The sequence below is a fragment of the Muscardinus avellanarius genome (genome assembly GCF_963383645.1).
Source record: "Muscardinus avellanarius genome assembly, chromosome: 8".
In the NCBI taxonomy this organism is placed as follows: domain Eukaryota; kingdom Metazoa; phylum Chordata; class Mammalia; order Rodentia; family Gliridae; genus Muscardinus; species Muscardinus avellanarius.
Window position 1 is genome coordinate 71,218,146 of NC_137794.1, and position 27,166 is coordinate 71,245,311.

The 27,166-nt window shown below is 37.8% G+C and overlaps 1 protein-coding gene across 2 annotated transcripts in view; it reads right to left on the reverse strand.

The window, feature by feature from the left end:
• Window positions 1-27,166, reverse strand: part of GOPC (golgi associated PDZ and coiled-coil motif containing) — a gene marked incomplete at both ends in the record, with an annotated part of 58,997 nt that overhangs the window by 16,317 nt on the left and 15,514 nt on the right. The window contains 6 exons of one of the 2 annotated variants that reach the window (XM_080700792.1): window positions 905-1,069; window positions 2,503-2,598; window positions 7,262-7,427; window positions 9,787-9,962; window positions 15,085-15,108; window positions 17,790-17,954. In XM_080700792.1, the coding sequence (XP_080556918.1) occupies window positions 905-1,069; window positions 2,503-2,598; window positions 7,262-7,427; window positions 9,787-9,962; window positions 15,085-15,108; window positions 17,790-17,954 (792 nt within the window). The remainder of the gene's footprint in view (window positions 1-904; window positions 1,070-2,502; window positions 2,599-7,261; window positions 7,428-9,786; window positions 9,963-15,084; window positions 15,109-17,789; window positions 17,955-27,166) is intronic. The other variant, XM_080700793.1, reaches the window with a different exon arrangement.

Here is a 27,166-nt window from a genome sequence, read left to right on the forward strand (position 1 = left end):
ATTTTTTATTTTTTTGGTACTCAGAATTGAACTCAAAGGCATTCTACCATTGAGTTACACTCTGGCCCCCATTTTATATTTTATTTCTAAATAGAGTCTCACTATGTTTTTGAGGGCCTCACAAGATTGCTGAGGCTGGCCAAGAACCTTCCATCCTTCAATCTCAGCCTCCCAAATATTGGGGATTACAAGTGTGAACCATCATGCTGGCTTGGTATAGATGGTTTCTAAGGATCCTTTCAGTTCAATGTTCTATAACTAAAATCAATTCACTTCTAGTGTTGTCTTTTCTAAAATACCTTACATGTGCAGTGTTTCTGTTATTAATGATGCTGCTTTCTAAGCACCATATTGTGTATTTTATAGGTCTATTTCAACCCCTACTGCACAGATGAGGAAACTGTGGCACAGAGGATCTAAGTAACTTATTCCAAGTTACGGAGCCATGGAAAAGAGTAAACAAAATTGCCTGTTCAAATGTCATCTATAAAAGCTCTACATCAAAGAAAGTGTCTAGCTGTAAATACTTTATGCCTTGATAAACTTCATAGGAGTATAAAATATAAAAATTGGTAACAGGAGGAACTCTAGATGAAGAAGGAGAGCCTATAGAGGAGCAAATAAGGTGATCTAACTTAGGGGATGGGAGGGGGGATAGAAGAAAACTCTAAAGCACATGATATACTTAAACATATCAATGTCAATCACTAAGCCATGCAGGGGAAGGAGGGATGGGGAAGGAATGGGGTGGGGATTGGGTAAGGGCTAACTGGGTGATGTGTGCATGTATGTCTACACAAGTCTTTTATCCCATTAAGATGTATGACTACAATGCACCAATAAAAAAATTTAAAAAAGAAAACTAATTGATAGATCCAATTTTAATTACATAAAGGAAATTTACCTGTTGGGAAAGTATGGTTACAGCTTCTTTATGCTTTGTGTCCCTTAGGTTAACTCCATTGACTGCCAAAATAGCATCCCCAACGTGTAGCCCTCCACATCTATCAGCAGGTTGCCCTGGATGGATCTCAGAGATGAGGATTGGAACACCATGTTCCTTCCCACCCTAACAATAACAACAACAACAAAAAGGCAGTAAATTGCCAACTATAGTCACAGACTATTCTAGAAATAAAACATTTTCTTAAAAATACCTTTCAATGAACATCCATACCATCTCTGTAAATGCTAGGTGAAATTTTATTTGCTACTCTGGTAATTATAAATAATTACAAGTATCAAAGAGTTACACCTGGCAAAATGATTAACAATAAGTGCTTTTCTAAAATATATTCTAAAGCCAAAACCACAAAAATGCCCCAAATCCATAAAAAATAGCCTATCCTCTTAACCATAAATAAAAAAATTTTATTTATTAGTATTCTACACTATTTTATCAAATCTAAATTACAGTGTATGATAAGACTATTGTATGTACCACACAGCAGATAACTGTGAAGTAACAAGGTGAATCTTAATTTTTGAAATACTGAAAAGTAAAAAAAAACATGCAGCATAGAATTGGAGAAATAGAGTAATCAGTATCTCTCTAGCCTATATCAGACTAGACAGTGTGTGCGTGTTATTTCTCCTAAAATTTATGTACTTTGAGGGCAGAGAGTTTGAAAATGTACATATTCAATATGTAGATTAGATGAACATTTTATTAAGGAATATTTCTACATTAAGCAATACTAAGAAAAAATGAACCTGAGAATTACCAGATGAAAATTAAAGCTATCTTTTCAGTAGAGCATTAAGACTAAAACAAAATTACTCCCAATATATACTAAACTGCTCTCAGGAATGTTGTCCAAGAAAAGTCTGTAAAGGTAACAAATTAAAAAAAAAAAAAACAGGTAATATCTGGATCCAAGAATAGTGAAATCTGACATCTAAGAATGAGATAAGAGAAAGATAACAAATATCCTAGAGAGAACAACAATACACTCTGAAGCCATTTAGCATAGAAGGAAACAGACATGTCTGGTCCCAAAAAATGCATTCAGTATATGATACAGAACTATGCCTTGAGTCATAAAGAAAATGTTAAACTATGCTTCCCAAAGAAATACTTAAAAGTTGTTAGAAAGATTTATATGCAAAAAGTATTTACACAAAAGCACTGGCATCCAAGTGTTGGAAAAATGTATTTATTTAAAAAGATATCCAGCCAAGTGTGATGGCATACCCTTATAATAATCTCAGTATGTGGGAAGCTGAAACAGGAAGATTGAATAGTTAGCAGCCACCCTCAGCTGCTTAGTGAGGCTGCAACTCAGTGAGACCCTGTCTCAAAATAAAGAATAAAAAATGGGCTAGGGGTATAGCTCAGAGGTAGAATGACCCTGGATTTAATCCCCAATACTTAAGAAAAAAAAAAATGTGTGTGTTTGTGTGTGTAATCCAGAATATTTTGTTCCACAAATGATGTACAACAAAGAAACATAATTATACTAGATAACTGTACAAAAGGAAACTGGAAGCACTACTTCTTACTGTAATTGAAATGCCAAGGCCTTCATGATCTTCTTTAAGGAGGAGAACTTTCCTAATTGGACCAACTCCTTGGCTTTTCTTTAAAGAGTCTTGATCCTTATGGGGGGGGGGGAAGAAAAATTAGTGCCTTTTAAATAATATAATAAATAGAGTATACTCATACTATATAGCTTGCTTTTAGAAATTTTTAAAAATTATCTAGTATAGATATACAGTATAGTTAAGTAATTAATAGGTAAAATGAAAATATAATGTTAATATGGAAAATTTCGAGATAATTTTCTTACCCCTTTGTCAATTTTAAAAAATATTGAGCCAGGAGTGGTGGTAAAAGCTTGAAATCCCAGTACTTTGGAGGCAGAGACAGGAGGATCCCAGGTCCATGGCCAGACTCAGCTACTTAGTGAGACTCTCTGCAAATTAGTGATACTCTGTTACAAAGTAAAGAATAAAATAAGGCTGGGGGGGGGGGGGGTGTGAGTTCAGAGGTAGACTGCCCCTGGTTTCAATTCCCGGTACTGCAAAAAACAAACAAAAAAACAAAAACAACCTTCAAAAAACCCCACATTGATACATATCTTTTGGACCTATATAAAACATTAAAAAATTTATATATATACAATTTTAATACCTACTTAATTTTTTTTTTTTTTTTGGTGGTACTGGGGTTCCTGGAAACCCTTTTACCTCCGGGCTACACTCCCAGACCTATTTTTATTCTTTTTTATTTAGAAACAGGGTCTCTTAAGCCAGCATGGCTGGCTTTGAACCTGCGCGATCCTCCTGTCTCAGCCTCCCAAGCATGGGGATTATAAGAGTGTGCCACCATGCCCGGCCCTATGTAATTTTTTATGGTACTCTGTATTGAACTTAGGGGCATTCTATCTCTGACCTATATCTCCAGCTTCCCAAGAACTTGGATTACAGATGTGTGCCCTCATGCCTGGCCCTCCCTACTTTTTTTTTTCAGTAATGGGGAAATAATGGAGTATAACTACCTCCTAGTTATACTCCCTGACCTATTTTTTATTCTTTATTCTGAAACAGTGTCTCACTAAGTTGTGAAAGGTCTCATTAAGTAGCTGAAGCTGGTCACAAACCTGCAATCCTCCTTTCTCAGCATCTGAGTACTGGAATTACAAGTGTGCACTACCATGCCCCGCTCATCTACGACTTTTTAAAGAATTAACATCCTCCTCTTTTCCTGAGAGCACAGGCAAAGTTCATACTCGGTATATTTACTTCCTTGCCTCCTTCATTTATTATTCTGATCATTATAATTCAGGTTTTGCCTCTAACCTCGATAACTGCAATTTTCTTCTCTATGTTCACTGGTAACTGATATTGCTATATTCAATTACTCTCCTCCTTCCTCCTACACACTTTTTTTTTGGTACTGGGAATGGAACCCAGGGGCATTCGACCCCAGAGCTACACTCCCAGACCTATTTTTTATTCTTTACTTTGAAACAGGGTCTCACTGAGTTGCAAAGAGCCTCACTAAGTAGCTGAGGCTGTCTGCAAATCGCCAACCTCCAGTCTTAGCCTCGCCAATGGTGGGATTACAAGCATGTGCCACAATGCCCAGCTACACACCTCTTTTTAGTACTGGGGATTGAACCCAGGGGAATTCTACCTCTAAGTTATACCTTCAGCCCCTTGTTGCTGAGGCTGGCCTGGAACCTGCAATCTTCCTGAATCAGCCTCCTAAGTCCTGAGAACCACCACACCCAGCTTTAATTAACACTTTTTAGTTCATACCCTATGTTGAATTATAAGAAAGCACTGGTCCCCACCCCTCTTGACACTGGCTCTTTTCTTTGGTTTTAACCACACATTTTTCCTGGGCATCCTCTATCTTAGAGGTCCATCTCAGGCTTCTTCATTTGGTGATTCACTTTCTTTCTTCACATTGTAATTTTCCAATCTAGGTCTCCTTCTCTTCTTCTTCTTCCTCTTCTTTTTTTTGGTGGTACTGGGGTTCCTGGAAACCCTTCTACCACTGGGCTACACTCCCGGACCTATTTTATATTTTTATTTGGAAACAGGGTCTCTTAAGCCTGCGAGGCTGGCTTCAAACTTGCGCGATCCTCCTGTCTCCGTCTCCCAAGCGCGGGGATTACAAGCTTGCACCACCACGCCCCGGCTCTCCTCTTCTTTTTAATTTATACGTACTTTCCCTGATGACTTTATCAATTCCATGGTTTCAATTTAACAACTGAATGATTTCTGTTTTCAACTCAAGGTTTCTCTCCTGTAATCTGGTGATACATCCAACTGGATGGATATTTTGGATGTTCTACCAGCACCTTAAACACTGCCATCTAAAACCGGTATCTTTCCCCCAAAACTTTTTTTCTATTTTTTTTTCTTTTGAGTCAGTGAAAGCGAGATCACATTCTGCTGGCCAAATCAAAAACTTACACTCTTCCTTCTAATTCACCTACTTATCCAATAGCAGTCTAGGGCTTAGTCAAGTTCTAATTCTTAAAGCTGTACTTCCTCTCAAATGCCATTTCCTTTGTCTTCATCATTTTCTCCTTAGATTGTTGTATCTTTCTGATAGCTAGCTAGATACAATATTATAGTATTATGTGTTATATTAGTATTTTGCTTAAAAGTCCCATGACTTAATATTAAAACACCTTTATTTAGTATAAGTCTTATCATCAGCCTTATCTTCAGCTACGTTCATAAGCATGTTTTCATTACTCAAGCACACATGTCACTAACTACTTTGTCTTTCTCCTAACTTCTCCATTTCCCAAGTCTACTGGATCTAGAAATTAATGGAGATCACCAGTGTCTTAGAGAAGTCACTGGCATAAATGTGTACTACAAACCCCATTCCTCTTCCACCAACAATATGTATATATCAATTTTTCTTAAAAGTAATTTTTGCAGAGGCAGTATGCTATTTTACTATTTAAGCCCTGTACTAAGATATGTGAGCTACTAGATAAGAGTCAGATACATTTTCATATGATAAGGTCTGTATTATCAAACATTTATTATAATAAAATTATTTAATAAGGATTTATACAGTTAGAAAGAAAAGCTCCTAGTCTGGCATGGTGCCATAAGCTTGTAATCCTAGAAGCTGAGAGGCTGAGACAGGAGGATGGCAGATTTAAGGACAACCACGGGAACTTAGTGAGTGCACACTTGTAATCCCAACATTTGGGAGGCTGAGACAGAAGGATCACAGTTCACAGGAACTTAGTGAGGCTCTCAGCAACCTAGTTAACACCTTGTTTCCAAATAAAAAATAAAATCAGTCTGGGATATAGCTCGGAAGTAGAATGCCTCTGGGTTCAATTCCCAGCAAACACACACACACACACACACACACACACACACACACACACACACACACACAAATATATAAAAGAGAGAAAGAAAGGAAAGCCCCTGCTGGATGTGGTGACACACACACTCAGTTAAAAGCAACTGTAAGGCTGGGCGTTGTGGTGCACACTTATAATCCCAACATTTGGGAGGATGACACAGAAGGATCACAGTTCACAGACAGCCTCAGCTACTTGTTGAGGCTCTTTGCAATCAGTGAGACCCTGTTTCAAAATGAAGAATAAAAAATTGCCCTAGGGGTGTAGCTTGGTGGTAGAATGCCCCTGGGTTCCATCCCCAATAAAATAAAATAAAAAATAAAAGCAACTGTAATCCCATACTTTGGAGGCTGAGACAGGAGGATTGCAGATTCAAGTCCGGTATGTGGTAATTTAGTGAAACTCTGCTTCAAAAATAAAATAGGGCTGAGGTTTTAGCTCAAAAGTGAAATGTCTGGGGTTCAATCCCCAGTAACACACAGAAAGAAAGAAAGAAAGAAAGAAAGAAAGAAAGAAAGAAAGAAAGAAAGAAAGAAAGAAAGAAAGAAAGAAAGAAAGAAAGAAAGAAAGGGAGAGAGAGAGAAAGAAAGAAAGAAAGAAAGAAAGAAAGAAAGAAAGAAGAGAGGGGGAGAGAGAGAAAGAAAGAAAGAAAGAAAGAAAGAAAGAAAGAAAGAAAGAAAGAAGAAAGGAAAGCAGGAAGAAGGGAAGCTTCTATAGGATGGTGACTACAGAGCAGTCAACTAGACCAATTCTATCTTAACCCAAGACCAAATAGGTATAAATGTTCAAAAATCTACATTTGGATTTGCTACCAAAAATTCCTTACAGAACTTCTCTCAAGTATTTGTCAACTTATCAAAATAACTACACTCTTAACTAAGCTTGAAACAAATTGAGGCATGCTCATTCAGGATGCAGGGGAATTTTGAAATATGATTCAAAGTATCACCAAGGGATCACTGTCTAAAGAAATATCACTCTTGGGGCATTAATTAGTGTAAAGAACCATCAGCCGGGCGTGGTGGTGCACACTTGTAATCCCAGCATTCGGGAGTCTGAGACCAGAGGATCGCGGTTCGCAGACAGCCTCAGCTACTTAGTGAGGCCCTCTGCAACTTAACGAGACCGTTTCAAAATAAAGAATAAAAAATAAGGCAGAGGGTGAAGCTTGGAGGTCAAATGCCCCTGGGTTCCATCCCAGACCCACACACACAAAAAAAAAATTGTAAAGAACTATCAAAATCCCTTTAGGTTACTGACACTTTTAATATGTATCTATTTTAAATAAATTGATTCACATTCACTCTTTTAGTAAAACTTTCATATACTACTAAAAGAAAAAAGAATAGAAAGAATTTGTGATGAAGCAAGAAGGAAGAGGTTGGGTAGAAAGCAGTAGCAAAGCAACATACGTGGCCGGGGGGTGCTTGCATGGGTCGTTTCAAGTCATTGCGTCCTCTACAGGCTCTGATGACGGTTTTGTGACGATGCAAATGTATTTCAGCTTCTAACTGGTTCCAAAGTTTATCATGAGCAGGTCCCTTCATATCTCGTCCTAGTAACTGTATTTGTTGGACCCTTCGTTTTGAGAAAAGAGTTCAGTTAGTTTTTCATCATATAGAGAGAATACAGAAAGATTACTGAATATAAGTAGCTTTTATAAAAATCTCTATTGGAAATAAAACTTAACGAGTTTCCCAATGTTTCTTACAACAATATAAAACCTGAAAATGAAAAGCACCTTCAAGGAAAAAATCAGTTAAAAATATTTTTTTCAAAAAAGAAAGCCAGGCCTGGTGGTGCATGCTTGTAATCCCAATACTTGGAAGGCTGAGACAGGAGGATCAAAGGTTCGTGGCCAGCCTCAGCTGCTTAGTAAGGTCCTCTGTAACTTGGCGAGACACTGTTTCAAAATAAACAATAAAAAACAGGGCTGGGGGTATAGCTTAGAGGTAGAATGCCCTGGGATAAATTCTGGGTACCACAAAAAATACATACATACATACATACATACATACATACATACATATGACTGATAACTCCTTTAGTCATATACTTAATTCAAATATATATAACACAACTTATGAGATGGATGTTGGTGTTTTATATCTTACATATAACCAAGTTAATTAAGGGACTCAGATATACACTATTAAACATCAGTTTCTTTGCTTTTTTTTTTTTTTTGGTGTTGGGAACAGAACTGAGGGACCTTCTACCCCTGAGCTATACTGCAGCCCTTTTTGTTTTGAAACAGGGCTCAAGCCTTGAACCCGCAATCCTCCTGTCCAAACCTCCCCAAAAATGGAATTATAGGTATGCTCTCAGCTTAAATATCAAGCTTTTACATGGCACTGTATAAAAACATTTCTTTTAAAGAGTTTCTTTTACAAAATGAGTGAATTAAATGTGATAGTTATTAGAAAATTAGTGCTTTAAAATAAAAAGGTTTTTTTTTTTTTTTTTTGCTTTGGGTTCTCTTTTTTATTTTTTGGTCATACTAGGGGTGGAACCCAGAGGTTTTCTACCTACAGGATATACTCCCAGACCTATTTTCTATTTTATTTGGAAACAGGGTCTCACTAAGTAGCTGAGGCTGCTTTGAACTTGCGCGATCCTCCTGTCTCAGGCTCCCAAGCGCTGGGATTACAAGCGTGCGCCACCACGCCCAGCTTGCTTTGGGTTCAAGTAGAATTAAAACAATAAGCATAAAGGGACTTTGAACTAATAATAAATCACCAAAGCTGAGCCAGGTGTGGTGGCACACGCTTGTAATACCAGCATTTGGAAGGCTGAGACAGGAGGATCACAGTTGGTGAACAGCCTCAGCTACTTAGTGAGGCCATCCACAACTTGGTGAGACCCTGTTCAAAATAAAGAATAACAAATAAGGCTGGGGTGTAGCTCAGAGGCAGAATGCTCCTGGTTTCCATCCCCAGTACTGCAAAGACAAAAACAAAAAATCACCAAAGTTTATTAATAATTAACTTAACAAAGTTAATGATAGAACTCATTTTTAATGATAAACTATTGTTCACTTAATTCCAACTTTTTTTTGAGAGGCAAGATTTGTGTTCACACACAGAAAAAATACAGAAGTTCTGCTGATCATATGAACAGTATCTGTTATGGCATCAAGGCCGAAAACAGTAGAAAAGTGCTGCTCTACAGAGCTGTCAACATTTCACAATAAGATATTATCAGTATTTGTACATAAGCCACACTTGTTTTATATGTATAAATACATTAGCAATATATGATACTGTCAATAATAACTTAACAAAATATAATGTAATTGTAAAATAATAATATTTTTTTGTGGTGCTGGGGATTGAAGCCAGGGACATTCTACCTCCACGCTACAACCCTAGCCTTGTTTTATTTTTATTTTTGTATTTTTATTTTTTTGCGGTATTGAGGATGAAACCCAGGGGCACTGTACCGCCAAACTACACACCCAGTCCTATTTTTTAGTCTTTTTATCCTTTGAAACAGGGTCTCACTGAGTTGCAAAGGGCCACCATGCCCGGCTCCTATTTTTTATTCTTTATTCTGAAACAGGGACTCACTGAGTTGCAAAGGGCTTTACTAAGTAGCTGAGGCTGTCTGCGAATCGCAATCCTCCTGTCTCAGCCTCCCAAATGCTGGGATTACAAGCGTGCGCCATCACTCCCAGCTTCCTATTTTATTTTTATTTTGAAACAGGATCTCACTAAGTTGTTAAGAGCCTCACTAGTTGCTGAGGCTATTCTAGAACCTGTGATCCCCCTGTCTCAGTCTCCGAAGTACTGGGATTATAAGCATGTACCACTACGCCCTGCTAGCTGTAAAATAATTCTGAAGATAATAGTTAATATTTCATTTTAACAGGTAAAGTTAATCTCATTAAATATTCACTTGTCACCTAGGAATACAAGTAAGCCCAGTTTTTACACACCTTCCTGCCAGTTCCTTATCCAAATACTTGGCAGCCAGTCTTGCCCCATAAACTTCAGCCTGGAGAACAGCTATGTGTCTACGAAGGGCCTCGTTCTCTTTTCTTAACAATCTCACTTCAGCTTCAAGTTGAGCTTCTTTCACTTTTTCCTTTTTGTTTGCTTCAAGCTCTCTTTCCTATTGTAATTTAAAAATATAATTTAACAAGAATTTCTTGATGACTCAACAGTAGACCATAGCAGTTAAAATATACAAAAGCACACAGTCTATAATACCAACAAGATGGCATATGACAAAAATTGCCACTTCTATAAAATGGAAAAGTTTGTGTATGTGTGTGTGTGTGTGTGTGTGTGTGTGTGTGTGTGTGTGTGTGTAGGTTGTTGAGAATCTTGCTATTTGCTGGCTGAAGTTGGCTTTGAACTTTCAACTGTGATTCTCCTGTCTCAGCCTCACAAATACTAGGGTTACAGGTGTATGCCATTGTGCCTAGCTTGGTGTTCTTTCTAAATTAGTACCATAATGTCTTAAAATCATTTCTAGTTTAGATAATTACATGCCATGAGGCATCCTGATATTGATGATAGTAAGAGAAGTGTTTTTCTATAACTAGATAATGGAATCTGCTATTTACTTTCTAAAAATGACTTAAGACACTACAGTAATAAAAAGGTAATCCCTGTTTCTTCCAAATATATAATTAACTTTAACATATCAATTCTATAAAGCAAGTGAAAACCATTTAGTCACATAGGCTCATTTTACATAAACTTATCCTGGAGGACCATAAAAATATATGATGCTTAAATTCTAATTTTTAGAAAACATTTTATTATTTTCTCAGTATATAAATTGAATCTTTTATTTTTATTTATTTTTGTGGTACTAGGGATTGAACCCAGGGGCATCTACCTCTGATCTAAACCCCCAGTCCTATTTTTTATTCTTTCTTTTTGAAATAGGGTCTAAGTTATGAAGGGGCTCACTAAGTAGCTGAGATTGGCCACAAATCTGCTGTCTCAGTCTCCCAAGTATGCGGATTACAAATTGTGCCACCATGCCCAGCGTACTGCTGGTAAAAACTTCATTTAAACATTTATACATTAGCTGGGTGTGGTGGCCGATGCTTATAATCCTAGTACTTTAGAGGCTGAGACAGAAAGATCTCAGGTTCAAGGACAGCCTTAGCAATTTAGTGAGGCTCTCAGCAACCTATTGAGACCCTGTTTCCAAGTAAGAAATAAAATTGGTCTGGGGCATAGCTCAAAGGTTTAACACCCCTAGGTTCAATCACTAGTACCACACACATACACATGCACACGCACGCACACACACACACACCACAAACCATTTACACATTAAAATTTTCTAAAGATAAGTATATCTAGATTGTCACTAAACTTTGAATCTGGCTCATCTATTATCCTGTATGCTTAAAGTAAATGCAGAACTGTTTTCTGAGGAAAACAGTGGCCTCTCTGTCTCCTTAGAAGTAAAATGTTCATGTATTTTCAGCTCAAATAAAAGAATGTCAGGAGGCTGAGACCGGAGGATTGTGGTTCAGACAGCCTCAGCTACTTAGTGAGGCCCTCTGCAACTTAGTGATACCCTGTTTCAAAATAAAGAATAAAAAATAGGGCTGGGGGTGTAGGTCAGAGGTAGAATGCCCCTGGGTTCAATCCCCAGACCCGCAAAAAATAAAAAATAATAAAAACATTTAAAAAATAAAGGATGTCATCCTATGCTCAATTTGGTAGGTGGTCCATCTAACATGAAGAGGTGTTAGCCAGGGACTACAACCTCCAAGACCTTTGACATTACGGTATTTATCACAAGTTCATATGTGAGAAATAATGTTCAATTTACCTTAAAACATAAATTACAGTCTATATATTCCTACAAATTATGTCTTCAGGATTCAAGCACAGAACAGGCAGGCAGCTTCAAGACAAAGTAGAGTACAAAACAGAAGGGACAAGTCCTGCCTGGGGCAAGCAAATTCAAAATCAAATAGGCACATGTGTGTGGCCAAACAACGCCCTACTCAGAGTCAGATATGGGCCCCAATAGGTATTCTCAGCGTTATTTTTGGATCAAGAAAACCACCTAAATACTTAAAGCTTGTATATTCTGAGTAGAACTACTTTTACTGACTTTTCATTTACAGAATCTACAAATCCTACAAAAATATGGTTATATTTATGAGATGCAGAAGACATTGTTCACTGTGCCACTACATCTCCTTTAAATAAAAATCTACTTTATCACCAGGAAAAAAAACCTGCTTCTCTTCAGGAAATGACAATGGTATCATTTCTACTATATGGGCACTGATTAATTATTTCCATTTTTATGCTGGAGACTGAAAAGCTACAAAACAAATTTAAGCAAACTTTTAGCAATTTATTTAATATAACTTGGTACTAATTTAATTTTGAGCAATATAAAATATGATACATTCAGCCAGGTGTGGTGATACACAACTATAATCTCAGTACTTGGGAGGCTGAGGCAGGAGAATCACAGGTTCAAGGCCAGTCTTAGTAACTCAGGGAGACCCTAGCAACTTAGCAAGACCCCATTTAAAAAAAAAAAAAGAAAAAGGCTGGTGGTATAGCTCAGAGGTAGAATGCCCCTGGGGTTCAATCCTCAGCGCACACACACACACACACACACACACACGATAATAATATTAATACTAACAATCCCCAGTACCAAGAAAAAAAAAAAAAAAAAAACACCAGTATCTAGAAATTGCATTGTAGAGCCAGGTGTGGTGGCACGGTGGTGCTTGGGAAGCTGAGACAGAAGGATCGCGCAGGTTTGAAGCCAGCCTTAGCTGGTTTAAGAGACCCTGTTTCCAAATTAAATATAAAATAGGTCTGGGAGTATATCCTGGAGGTAGAAGGTCCCTGGGTTCCATCCCCAGTACCACCAAAAAAAAAAAAAAAAAAAAAAAAAAAAAAAAAAAAGAAAGAAATTGCATTGGAGTTATATAAAATTTCTTAATGAATTAAAAAAATGTCTACTAATCTCTCTTCTGTGAGTCATGTATTTAGTAATTTTTTGTGTTTATGTGTGTGTGGTGCTGGGGATTGAATCCAGGGGAATTCTACCTCTGAGCTACACCCCCAGCCCTATTTTTTATTTTGAAACAGGGTCTAAGTTGTGGAGGGCCTCACTAAATAGCTGAGGCTGGCTGTGACCCGGATCCTCCTATCTTAGCTTCCCAAATACTGGGATTATAAGCATGTGCCACCACGCCTGGCTTAATAAATATTTTAAACAAAGAAAAATGACAAATATAGTCAACATTTGGTAGTTGTTATTAGTTCTATGTATATGTATGTTTATGTACTTAAAATATATATTTGAAAATATGTGTATACTTTTAAACATTATAATATTATGCAATTGTCCTATTTGAATATATCTTTTTTCTGTGTGTGTAGTACTGGAGATTGAATCCAGGGGCATTCTATCTCCAAGTTACACCACCAGCCCGTTTTATTTTTTATTTTGAAACAAAGTCTCACTAAGTTGCTGTGGCTGGCCTTGAACCTGCAATCCTCTTGTCTCAGTCTCCGAAGTACTAGTTTAGGTGCATATCACCATGCCTGTTGATATTATTTTTTAAAGATTTGAAAAACAAATAATATAAAATACTCCTTTTTTTCTTTTTGGTGGTACTAGGTGTGAAACCCAGGGGCTTTCTACCTCTGGGCTATACTCCCAGACCAATTTTATATTTTATTTGGAAACAGGGTCTCACTAAGTTGCTCAGAGCCTCACTAAGTAGCTGAGGGTGGCTTCGAACCTATGCGATCCTCCTGTCTCATAAAATACTCCTTTTAAACAATTTTAGAATTAATAACATCTCAACACTTATTTCAGAATCTATTTCTTTTTTCTTTTTTTTTTTTTTTTTTTTGCAGTACAGGTTATAGAACCCAGGGGCATTCTACCTCTGAGCTACATCCCCAGCCCTATTTTTTAGTCTTTTTATTTTTTGAAACAGGGTCTCAATGAGTTGTGAAGGACCTTGCTAAGTAGCTGAGGCTGTCTACAAACCACGATCCTCCAGTCTCAGGCTCCTGAATGTTGGGATTACAAGTGTGTGCCACCACGCCTGGCCAAAAACTATTTCTTAAAAGGACAGATATTTGTCTCCCCAACCTCAACAAAGTTTTAAAAACATAAACAAAAATCTTATGACATTTAAGATTGGTACCATTTATGAAAAGCATTCCTAGAAGAACAGTATTTCTTTGGTTTATGATGACTTTCAATTACTTTTAATGAGCTATTATACTATATTAATGAAATCTGAGAAACATATTAAGCTACTACTTTGTTTTAATGATTCAGACCCCCAATGAATACAGAAAACTCTCAAGCCTCAAATTAAGAGATGTGAGCAAGAATAGGTATAAGGAAACAAAGTTTATTATTTCTAAATTTAAAGACAATTTTTTTGTTTCTGAGTCGTTATCAGGTAACCACGAGAAGTTTCTTTTATATTTATTTATTTATTTATAATTTATTATAATATGGAGGACTGAACTAAGGGGTATTCTCTAACCTATACCCCTACCTATTTTTCCTGCTTTATTTCTTATTTTAAAACAGGGTCCCACTAAGTTACTACACTCTGGCCTCAAACCTGTGATCCTTCTGTCTTAGCCTCCTAAGTACTGATATTACAGTTCTTTTTTATTTAAATATCCAACAAGTGTATCTTTAAAAGAAGTAAAGCAATAAGACAAGTTGGAACTAAAAAGAACTTACATACTATTATTTTCTAAACTAATTTTTGGTAAGGAATTTTCAAATCCAGTTGTTTTAAAACCACATAATTATTCTCAAAACTAATGAAAAATTCTAACACATGCAAAAAATGAAGAAATGAATATGCCGAGTCTTTTTCTGGGTGTAAATTTAAGTAGAAGCTTAACAGGGTTAAAAACTAGGCCTGTTTAATGTATCTTTACTACCTACCCCTCATGTGGGCAAACCAGTGGCTCTTTTGAAGTAGAGGTTGAGCAAGTTTGCCAAACTCAGAATTATCAAAAATTGATGTGCTCTGAAAATAATGGTTATAAATCCAAACAAAACTCTTCAACATCATGCAGTGAGAAAAGGATAATGACCCATCCACTGAATTTCTCAGGTATCAACATTAAAAAACTGCCATCATTAACACAGTTTTCAAATACAAAGACGACATATAATATGCAAATAAAACAGTAAGAACACTTCAGCATGGCACATTAAAGCAAAACAGAAATAACATACTTACCAGCTCCTCCACAGAAGGGACAGACTTAAGATATAAGAAAAAAGTTTTATAATTAGAAAATCATCACACAAATGAATTTATCTAGTGGTATAATCATTATAAGAAGAAGTTTCATATGTTGAATATCATTTGGGTAAAGTTCATTAGAAAAAATATTTGCAAATCTATGAACAGTAGTAACTATATAGCATAAGATTAAAGTTTTTGTTTCATCAAAATTAGTGAACACACAGGTTAAGTATTTCCTTCCTCTATAGTGCCCTGTTTCAAATTTAATGTTAAACTTCAGGTAAATCCTTTTCTAGTGAAAATGTAGATTATTCTTCAATGTTACTATCAAATACATCAAAGAAGCAGTTATGATCTGACTTTTACTTCAGTTAAGTAAACTACTACTTAGTAAATCTAGATTCAAAGAACTTCAGAATTTAAGAGGACTTTAAGAGAATATGAATGTTTAAATATATTATAAAACATCAATATAAGAAACCAATGAAATTAAGCGAATCAAACAAAAGTTAACTGAAATAAGTCAAACTTTAAACTGTATTACTCTTATCACATCAACATAATCTCAAGTCCTTCCTCTTCAAAGCTTTACCTGTCTTACTTAATGCTCTAATAAAAGTTAATAAAATATCTGATAAACAGTATGTACTCAATACAAATGAAGTTAAACTAAAAAAATGAAGCTTTAAAATTATTTTAACACCGGGCGTGGTGGCGCACATTTGTAATCCCCACGCTTGGGAGGCGGAGACAGGAGGATCACACAGGTTCGAAGCCAGCTGTGCTGGCTTAGGAGACCCTGTTTCCAAAAATAAAAAAAGCATAAAATAGGTCTGGGAGTGTAGCCCGGAGGTAGAAGGGTTTCCAGGAACCCCAGTACCACCACCACCAAAAAAAAAAAAATTATTTTAACCTAGTCGGGTATGGTGGCACATGCCTGTAATCCCAGTACTAGGGAGGCTGAGCTAGGAGGATCACAGGTTCGAAGCCAGGCTAGAGGTGTAGCTCAAAGGTAGAAATGGATCTGGGTTTAATCTCCACTACCAGGGAAAAAAATTTAACTTAAATAAACTATATTACTTAAGAAGGTAATGGTTAATTCATACAATGAAACAACATGTAGACATTATAGAGTGTGCAGCAGCAGGAAAAAATGTATTATACCAAGAACAAAAGAAAGACTGTGCTACTGGCTGACATCCAATTCCATTTTCTTCTTCATTCTTACTTAAGAATTCAAATTTTACTGGACATGGCAAGATGACGATCTATGAGACTGACCTGCAACTAGGGGATAGCCAATGAGATGTTGGCAGAAATTGCTGAGTTTCTTTAAAAAGTGTTTTAAGCATTTGGGAGGCTGAGAAAGAAGGATTGCAGTTGCCGGCCAGCTTCAGCTACTACTTAGTGGAGGCCTTTTGCAATTCAGTGAGACCCTGTTTGAAAATAAAGAAATACCAAAAAAAAAAAAAAAAAAAAAAAATTTTAAAAAGGCTAACATAGCTGGGTGTGTTGGCACATCCTGTAACCCTACTACTTAGGACTGAGACAGGAGCATTGCAGGTTTGACGTCAATTGCAGTAACCTAGTGAGAATCTGTTTCAAAAACAAATAATAAAATAGGGCTGAAGATGTAGCTTGGAGGTGAAATGCCACGGGTTTAAGCCCAGTACCACCAAAAAAGAGTAAGACAGGTGAGAAACATCTTTGTGCCCTTTCCTTAAAGTCTTTCTTCTTTCTGCCTGGAATGCAAGCATGAAGAAATTCTGAGGATGGAAACCATGAGCAAAAAATGGCAGAGCACAATAAAAGAAGGACCCTGGACTCCTATATCTCAGAAGCTGCCGTATATCAACTCTGGACTGCTGCCTTACTGGCGGGGACCACGGGTGTACGTGGGGGTAGTGTGTGTATATGTGTGTAGGTATTTGTATCCAGGGATATTCTATCTCTGAGCTATCCCCCAATCCTATTTTATTTCTTATCTGGAAACAGGGTCTCACTAGTTTACTGGGAACCTCACTAAATTGCTGAGGTTGGCTTCAAACCTGTGATCCTCCTTTTTCAACTTCCCAAATCCTGGAATTACCAGCATGCATCACTACATCCAAGGTTCTTTCAAGAGAAAAATAACTACTATTTAAGAATAGTTCCAGTGTTACTTGGGATTTTTTATTTTTGGTGGTACTGGGAATGGAACCCATGGGCCTTCTACCTCTGGGATACACTCTCAGACCTATTTTATATTTTTTATTTGGAAACAGTGTCTCTTAAGCCAGCTAAGGCTGGCTTCAAACCTGCGCGATCCTCCTGCCGCAGCCTCCCAAGCGCGGGGATTACAAGAGTGCGCCACCACGCCTGGCTCATTACTTGGGATTTTTATTATATGCTGCTGAGTTTAATCCTAACTGATACAATAGAACAAAATATTGTCTATGTTATATATTGCAAATATCTTTAAAAATATATATACATATGTTTTAAATAGGAAAATATTCTACCAATTGATTATTGATATTATTCCTTATCCTCTGGAGATGAGATTGTGGATGAACATATTAATCATAAACTTTATACTTCCTATATTTTCTAAATTTCCCACATTAATAAATATATCAACATTTTTAAATAAAAAAGCAAAATTACAAATATCCTCTAAAATACATGTAAATACATGTTATTCTTTAAATACTTACCAATTTTGCCTTAATGGTACCAGAATCAGCACTTTGGCCAGTTTTAGCATGAAGTTGAAGCTGAATAGAGTGTAACTGTAAAAGCTGATCATGTACTTCTTTTTCCAACACAACTTTCTCCGCTTGGGTCTCTGTCAACTCAGATCGTAGATCTACCAACTGTGCCTTATAAAACAATAAAAACATTAAGTATGCTTAATTTTCTTTTTTGTGGCACTGACATTGAACCCAGGGGCATTCTACCTCTGAGCTACAACCTCAGTCCTATTTATTTATTTTTGCAGTACTGGAGATGGAACCCAGGGGCATTCTACCTGAGCTATACCGCTAGCCCTATTTTTTATTCTTTATTTTGAAACAGGATTTCACTGAGCTGCAAAGGGCCTAAGTAGCTGAGGCTGTTCGTGAACTGTGATCCTACTGTCTCAGCCCCTCAAATGCTAGGATTACAAGGATGCACCGCTAAGCTTGGTTATTTTTTTTTAGTTGAAGCACTTTAGTCTAGCATCATAATGTGGATCACGTTGACAATGGCATATATTCACACAGTACTTGGTGTCCCCCCCATCCCCACTTCCCCCTTTCCCTCCCTCCCAATAATGACTTTGTGTGTGTGTGTGTGTGTGTGTGTGTGTGTGTGTGTGTGTGTGAGTGTGTGGGTCTAGGAATGGAATCCAGGAGTATTATACCTCCAAGCTATACTCCCAGCCCTAGTTTTTATTTTTGAAACAGGTTTTCAATGAGTTGTGAAGGACCTCTTTTAAGTATGAGTCTGTCCACGAACCGTGATTCTCCAGTCTCAGCCTCCTGAATGCTGGGATTTGAATGCTGGGATTACAAGTGTGCACCACCATACCCAGCCTGAGTTGTTCTGAAACAGGGTCTCATGAAGTTGCAGACAGCCTCACTAAGTTGGTGAGGCTAGCCTCAAACCTGTAATTCTCCTGTCTCAGACTGCCAAGTATTATTAAATTCCTGGGGAATTTAATTTTAAAATACTCAGACTGGTATTACAAGCATGCTCTACCATGTCTGGCTATTTTGTTTATAATAATTATTATTCAAGAAGGCAAAGCCCAGCATGGTGGCACACATGCTTGGGAGGCTGAGACAGGAGGATCGCACAGGTTCAAAGCCAGCCTCACTGGCTTAAGAGACCCTGTTTCCAAAGAAAAAAATTATAAAAATAGGTCTGGGAGTGTAGCCCGGAGGTAGAAGGGTTTCCAGGAACCCCAGTACCACCAAAAAAAAAAAAAGGGGGGGGGCAAAGAACTCTCTTTGACAAGTCAGAAAACAAAAACATCATTAACTGAATACAACAAGACTATTAACTGACCAAGATACCCATCCAGACTGACATAAAATCAAGAGTACAAGTGAAATATTTGAATGGCAATAAAGTTCTGCTATAAACTATGTCTTCTAATAACACAGGATGCTGTCCCATTTTACTTTGCTCACTTTAAGAGGTCTTTTTACTGTTTTGCTTTTATCTTGAAAGCTTATAAAAATACCTAAGTATGGGATGGTTCATCATCCTGTATAGACAGTATGTGTTATGGTGGTCCACTAACATTAATAGTACATTAGAGGAGAGGCCAATAGGTGGTGTTCTGTCCTAGCCCAGAGACTAGAAGGCCAAGTCAGCCTAATCACTAGCTAGTAATGCTACTCTCACTGCTAAAGTATCAACTACTGAGTCCACAAGGATCAGAGTCAACTGTAAGCTTTCAGTTACAGCCCAACAGAAAAACTCATCAGGACTCACCCATTTGATTACGTTTTTCATTTTTGCACAACTTGATAATATTTTACCACTGAACACAGGATGTATCCCTTGTCTTTGGTCTTCGCAACTAGCCAACCCAGCAGATTAGTGACCAAGATCATACCACTCTTGTTTTCTACTCAACTCAATATAATTTTACTAAGAACTGAAGGCCCAAGAACTGTGCTGGCACCCTGAAAAAAAAAATACTCTTGAGCTTTCATGTAACTGTGGTGATAAATATGCATGTAACCAACTTTTTTGGGTGGAGTACTGGGGACTGAACTCAGTGGTGTTCTACCTCTGAGCTACACCCCCAGCCCCATTTTAATTTGAAACCAGGTTTCATTAAGTCGCAGAGGGCCTAAGTAGCTCAGGTGGCTATGAACCTGTCATCTTCCTGTCTCAGTTTCTCAAGTACTGAGATTACAGGAAGAAGGCACCACGCCCAGCTGTAACCAGTTTTTAAAAATGAGGCAAGAGCCGGGCGTGGTGGCGCATGCTTGTAATCCCTGAGCTTGGGAGGCAGAGACAGGGGATAACGCAGGTTCGAAGCCAGCCGCGCTGGCTTAAGAGACCCTGTTTCTAAATAAAAATATAAAATATAGGTCTGGGAGTGTAGCCCAGAGGCAGAAGGGCTTCCAGGAACCCCAGTACCACCAAAAAAAAAAAAAAAAGAGGCAAGTTACAGATTAAATATAGAGAGAACTGGCCCTGTCCCCAGGAATTTAAAAGATTTAAAGAAAGTCAGTAATGAAAGCCAGGTGTGATGGGGTACACACCTGTAATCCCAGTACTTGGGAGACTGAGATAGAAGGATCACAGGTTCAAGGCTAGCTTCAGCAGTTTATTGAGATCCTCAGCAACTTGGGAAAATGCTGTTTTAAAATATGGGAGGGATGTGTGTGTATATACATATATATATATACACACACACACATATATATAATCATATATTTTTCATATATATATGAAAAATTCATACTCAAAATGAAAGGCTTTTAAGAAAAATGAAGAGATGGGGAAAAAAAAAAGCAGTGATGAAATCTAGAGATGGGACAACTAGCAAAGGCAAAGAGATAGAGACACTGGAAGTACCTTAGGTAAATTTTGGAGGGCAGTACTGAAGATCGAACCCAGGGCCATTCTACCTCTGAGCTACAACCCCCAGCCCGATTTTTTTATTTTGAAACAGGGTTTCACTATGTTGCAGAGGGCCTCACTAAGTAGCTGAGGCTGGCCTCAAATAATATTTCTTTTTTTGTGTGTGGTGCTGAGGATTGAATCCAGCGGCATTCTACCTCTACCCCAAGCCTAATTTTTATTTTTTATTTAGAAACAGGGTCTTGTTAAGTTGCTGACTTCCTCACTATATTGCTGAGGCTGTCCTTGAACCTATGATCCTCCTGTCTCAGCCTCCCAAGTACTGGGATTACAAGTGTGCGCCACCATGCCCAGCTAAATATTACACTATTCAAGAGAACAGTAAAGTCACTAATAGAAACAGTCATATCAGGATAGTAGCCAATGTAGACTTGTGGAAGAAAGATGGTTTAAATTTTAGACATGCTGATCTCTGTGTAAACCATGATATAATCAACAATAACTATCCCCTTAGAATGTTGGAAATAAACAAGTGAACAGTCAGGTCTTGTGTTGGGATTAGAAGCAGAGATGTGAATTAATCTTCTAAAACTAAGTTACAGGGAGAAGAAAGTGCTAAAGACTTGGGATTAGAAAATAACTAGTCAGGGATGGCCTGAGAGAGGATAGAGGTGGCGTGCTAAAAAACAAACAACAAATCCCGTGACTGATGTGACTTGATGGCGCATGCTTGTAATGCCAGTACTTGGGAGGCAGGAGGATCTCACATTCAGGGCCAGCCCCAGCAACTGGTGAGGCTCTCCAAAATTTAGTAAGACCCTGTTTCAAAATAAAGATTAAAAAAAGGGCTGAGGATATAGATTGGAGATAGAATGCTCCTGGGTTCCATCTCCAGTAACACACACACACACACACACACACACACACACACACACACCCAAAAGAACCTGCATCCCAAAATGTGGCATAAAATATTTTGCTGCTTTCGGTTATTTATTTCTTTTACTTCCTGATGTAATACTCCAATTCCAATATTGGTAGAGCTCCCAGGTTCCTTTTTTATAACATTTAAAAAAATTCTTGTATAAACTCACAGAAAAGTTCACAAATAATGAACTAGATAAACATACCAATTTAACTACGATGCAGGTCTTTATTTTTTATTTATTTATTTATTTTTTGCTGGTCTGGGGATGGAACTAAGGGGTATTTGACTTCTGAGCTACACCCCCTGCCCTATTTTATTCCTCATTTTGAAACAGGCTCTATGTTGCAGAAGGCCTAAGTAGCTGAGGCTATCTGTGAACCACAAACAGCGATCCTCCAGTTTCAGCCTCCCAAATGCTGAAATTACAAGCATGTGCCACCATGCCCAGCTTCAGATTTTTTAAAAAATATCAGGGCTAGCCAAGTATGGTGGCTCACAATTGTAATCCCAGCATTTGGGAGGCTAAGACAGGAGGACTGCACAGGTTCGAAGCCAGCCCAGCTACTTAGGCCCTTTGCAACTCAGTGAGAGCCTGTTTCAAAAAAAGAATTAAAAAAAATAGAGCTGGAGGTGTAGCTCGGAGGTAGAAGGCCCCTGGGTTCCATCCCCAGTACCTTTAAAAAAAAAAAAAAAAAAAAATCAGGGCAATTTTAACACCCCAGGGCCCTCCCTGTAAAACCCCTCTCAATCTCTACCTCCACTTTCATCCAGATAAGACAACCATCAGAGTAACACCCTGACTCAAGATACGGCTAATAGTGTTGGTTTATTTTTTAATGTTATGTAAGAGGAATTATACAATGTGAACTTTTATTTATTATTTTTCTGCTGGGAATTGAGCCCAGGGGCATTCTACCTCTGAGCTACACCCCCAGGCCTAATTTTATTTTTAAACAGGGTCTAATTATGTTGCTAAGGGCCTAAGTTGCTGAGGCTGGCTGTCACACTCCTGTCTCAGCCTCTCAAGTACTGGGATTACAAGCGTGTGCTACCACACTGGGCTACCATGCATTAATTATTCCTGGCTTTTTGTTTCAAGAGCATGTTTATGGAATTTATTTATGCTATACTTCATTCATTTTTGTTTTTATGTGCTATTCACTAATATATTAATTTCATTCTACTTTTGATAAGCTTCTGTGCTGTAATTATAACCTATCTTTGTAGGGGCGGGTACTAGGGATTGAACCCAAGCTACACCCCCAGTTCTATTTTATTTTTATTTTGAAACAAGGTCTTACTGGTTTGATGAGAGTCTCATTGCTTACTGAAGCTGTCTTCAAGCCTGCAATCATCCTGTCTCAGCTTCCTAAGTACTGAGACAAGCATGCACCACTAGGCTCAGCTTTAACCCATCTTCTAATAAATGTTGAATAGACTTCTGGACATGTATCTAGGAGGAAAACTTCTGAGTGATAGAACATGTACAGTTGTCCTAGGAGGTTGTTTCCAGGACCCCCACAGATAACAAAATACACAGATGCTAAGTCCCTTATAGAAAAGAGCACAGTATTTGCGTATAACCTCTGCATATCCTCCTGTAGACTTTAAATCATCTCTAGATTACTTATAATACCTAATGTGGTGTAAATGCTATGAAAATAGTTATTATAATGTATTTCTCAGTAAAAAAGAAAAGTATGTACAAGTTCAGTTCACATATTTTTTTTAAATCCAGAGATGCAGAACCCATGGATACATAAGAGGGCCAACAATATATGTGAAACCTCAGTAGAAAGGGTTGAAGTTTTTCAACTGACTTTAACAGCTGACTTGCCTACCATGTCCACGTAAGGAACACTCTTAACTTACCATTTTTGCCTTCACTTGCCATTACTGTCCTCCCCCTTTTATTTTGGTCTTTTTTTGGTACTGGGGATTGAACCCAGGGGCATTCTACCTCCAAGCTACACACCCAACCCTTTTAATTTTAAAACAGGGTCTTGCTAAGTTGCTGAGGCTGGCCTCAAATTTGCAATCCTCTTGCTGGGTGTGGTGGTGCATGCCTGTAATCCCAGTACTAAATAGGCTGAGAAAAGAGGATTGCAGGTTTGTAGCCAGCCTCAGCTACTTAGTGAGGCCCTGTGCAACTTCTGCAACTTAGACTAATAATAGGGCTGGGGGATTAGCTAAGAGGCAGAATGCTGCCAGGTTCAATTCCCACTGCCACATTAAAACAACAACAACAAGAAAACACTTGCCATTCTCTTTTATCAACCCAAGTACTGGGTTACAGGTGTGCACCACCCAGCTATTACCAATCTTTTTAATGGTAGCTATCCTGGTAGGGATGTAATGGCATTTTGTGTGTGTGTGTGTGTGTGTGTGTGTGTGGTTTTAATTAATCCTTCTTGATTGCTAATAAGGTTGATCATCTTTTCATGTATTTATGGACTATCTGAGTACTCTTTTGTGAAGTACCTGTTAAAGTCTCTTGCCTATCTTTCTGCAGAGTTGCCCATATTTTTCTTATCAATTTGTAAAAGTCGTCTCTCTTATACATACTCTCTCTCACACACAAACGCCTTTATTATGTGTAGTTATATCTTCTCCCTTCTCTGGCATCTTTTCATTTCATTAGATCTATCTCTTGCTGAAAAGATTGCTTAACTTTAATGTAGCTCAATGTCAATACATTCCTCCCTCATATTAAATGCTTTTTGAAGCTAGGCGTGGTGGTGAACACTTATAATCCTAGCATTTGGGAGGCTGAAAGAGGAGGAGAGCGGTTTGAGGACAGCCTCAGCTACTACTTCGTGAGACCCTTGGCAGCTCAGTGAGACCCTGTTTCAAAAAAAAGAATAAAAAATAGGGCTGGGGGTGTAGCTCAAAAGTAGAATGTCCCTGGGTTCCATCCCCAATACTGCAAAAATAAATAAGTAAATAAATAAATATAAATAATGCTTTTTGGCCTGAATTTTACCTTATCTGCTATTAAGTTTGCAATTCTTGCTTTCATTTTATTTCCATTTACTTCACATAATTTTGTTCGGTCTTTTATTTTTAACCTTTTACCATATTTATCAGATTACGTTTGCACAGAGCACACACACACATGTACAGTCTACACTCCTCTCTTTGCTGGATTTAAAAATGTATTTTTGGAGACCGGCATGGTGGTGAATGTTTGTAATCCCAGTACCTGGGAGGCTGAGACAGGAGGATTGCATGGTTCGCGGACAACCTCAGCTACTTAGTGAGGCTCTTTGCAACTCAGTGAGACCCTGTTTCAAAGTAAAGGATAAAAAATACCACTGGGGTTTGTAGCTCGAAGGTAGAATGCCGCTGGATTACATCCCCAGTACTGCAAAAAGAAAAAATGTATTTTTGTATTCTGGAGGCACTGTTGTAATGATTATTGTTACATAAATATCCCAATTTCCTCTTTAGATTGTACATAAAGTATTATCCTTTCCATAAGGAGTAATAAAACTAGTAACATCTTTTCCCTTCTTGCACCCCTCTTCAGATTTAATGAAATGTTATGTTTCCTTCCCAGCTAATAACAATGAGTTTCTTTCTACACTATCAAAATACTCTTCTCCCATTCTGACAGTTGCATTATATCTACAAACCAGTGCAAGCATACAGCATTTAAATATTACTCTGTCATCTTTAGCTCCAACAGCCTTAGTTCCACTATTAAATATATTCTATGCTCACCACTGGAACTTTCACCAACACTGTTCTTATGATATCAGTCCTTTCTCTAGTCTAGAACATTTCCCAGGAAGCTCTCGTAACAATATTCCCTAAGTTCTGGCATGTTTGCAACTCTTTATATTCTTTACACTAAAAATCACTTTGCCAAGGCATAAAATCTTTAGCTTCTAATTGTGTGTGTGTGTGTGTGTGTGTGTGTGTGTGTGTGTGTGTGTATATACGAGCGCAGTGCTGCTGCTGCTGGGGATTGAACTCAAGAGGCATGTACTTTGAGCTACACCCTCAGCCCTATTTTATTTTTTATTTTTTGTGGTACTGGAGGTGGAACTCAGGGGTTTTTTTACCTCCAGGCTATATTCCCAGACCTATTTTATACTTTATTTGGAAACAGGATCTCACTAAGTTGCTGAGAGCCTAAGTAGCTGAGACTGGCTTTGAACCTGTGTGATCCTCCTGTCTCAGCCTCCCAAGCGCAGGGATTTACAAGCGTGCACCACCACGCCTGGCTCCTCAGCCCTACTTTAGTTTTTATTCTTGCTAACTGAGATATTTGCTAAATTGCTGAGGCTGGTTTTGCACCTGGAATCCTCCTGTTTCAGCCTCCCAAATACTCCAAATACTGGGATTACAGGTGTGCACTACCACGCACACCTGGATTTCTTAAGGTTTTTTTTTTGCTTTACTTTTAAAGCTCAGTATTTTACTAACACATATCTCACTGTTAAAGTGTTAATCATTCTAGATCCATGGGTACGCTTTTAATGTGCAGATTTACTCAGGTTATTTTAATAATGCCAGGGGCATCCTACTTCTGAGCTATACCCCTGGCCCTTTTAATTTTCAAACAGGGTCTCCCTAGGTTGTTGAGAGTCTTGCTATATTGGCGAGGCTGTCCTTGAACAGACAAGAACCACCATGCCCTGGCTGGTTTTTCCTTTTCTTTTTTCAAGAGTGCAGTAGTTGGTATTTTTTTGTTTGTTTGTTTGTTTTTTCCCTGAGGCGCAATTCATATAACATTAAATAAGCCATTTTAAAGTGAACAAACCAAGCATTGTTTACATTTAAAATGTTTGCAAGAGCCCAGAAGAAAGTCCAGTGCCTGTTAAATAGTTGCTCTTCAATTCTCAAACTATTCCTTCAGAGTACAAATAAGTCCTTTCTAGAAAGTTCTACACAGTAAACAAGCAAACAACAACAAAAACCCTATAGGATTTTATGGTCTTTGAAACAAAGTGAATACAAAAATAAAAAAGTATTTACATAATATATGTACTTTGAGCAATATGTATTTTATGTTAAAGTCAACATACTCAGAAACTGCTGAAATCCAGCCATTTAATCTTTAACAATTCTCACCTCTTTTTCTATTACATTGACTTTCTTTCTGTATTTGTCTTATTGTTTCTTTGTAGTGCTGTCTAATCTTATAAGCCACAAGTTAAATATGTTATTAGACTCACTTAAATCTTTTTGGTAAGAACATAGATATACTGTGTTTCATCAAAATTATATATATTGTCAGAGCAGGGGGTGGTGGCACACTTTTGTAATCCCAGCATTCGAGGAGGCTGAGACTGGAAGTGCGTGGTTTGCAGACAGCCTCAGCTACTTAGGCCCTTCGCAACTCAGTGAGACCCTATTTCAAAAAACATAAAAGAAAAAAAGACTAAAAAAATAGGGCTGGGGTGCTCAGTGCCCCTGGGTTCTATCCTCAGTACCCCCCACACAAAAAAATTATATACTGTCTGATTGTTCTACTGTGTTTTATCTTTGAAACCATAAACAACATGATTTATTAATAAGTAAAACTTCTGGAGTTAAGAGGTATAACTGGTATTTAACATGGTGGACTAA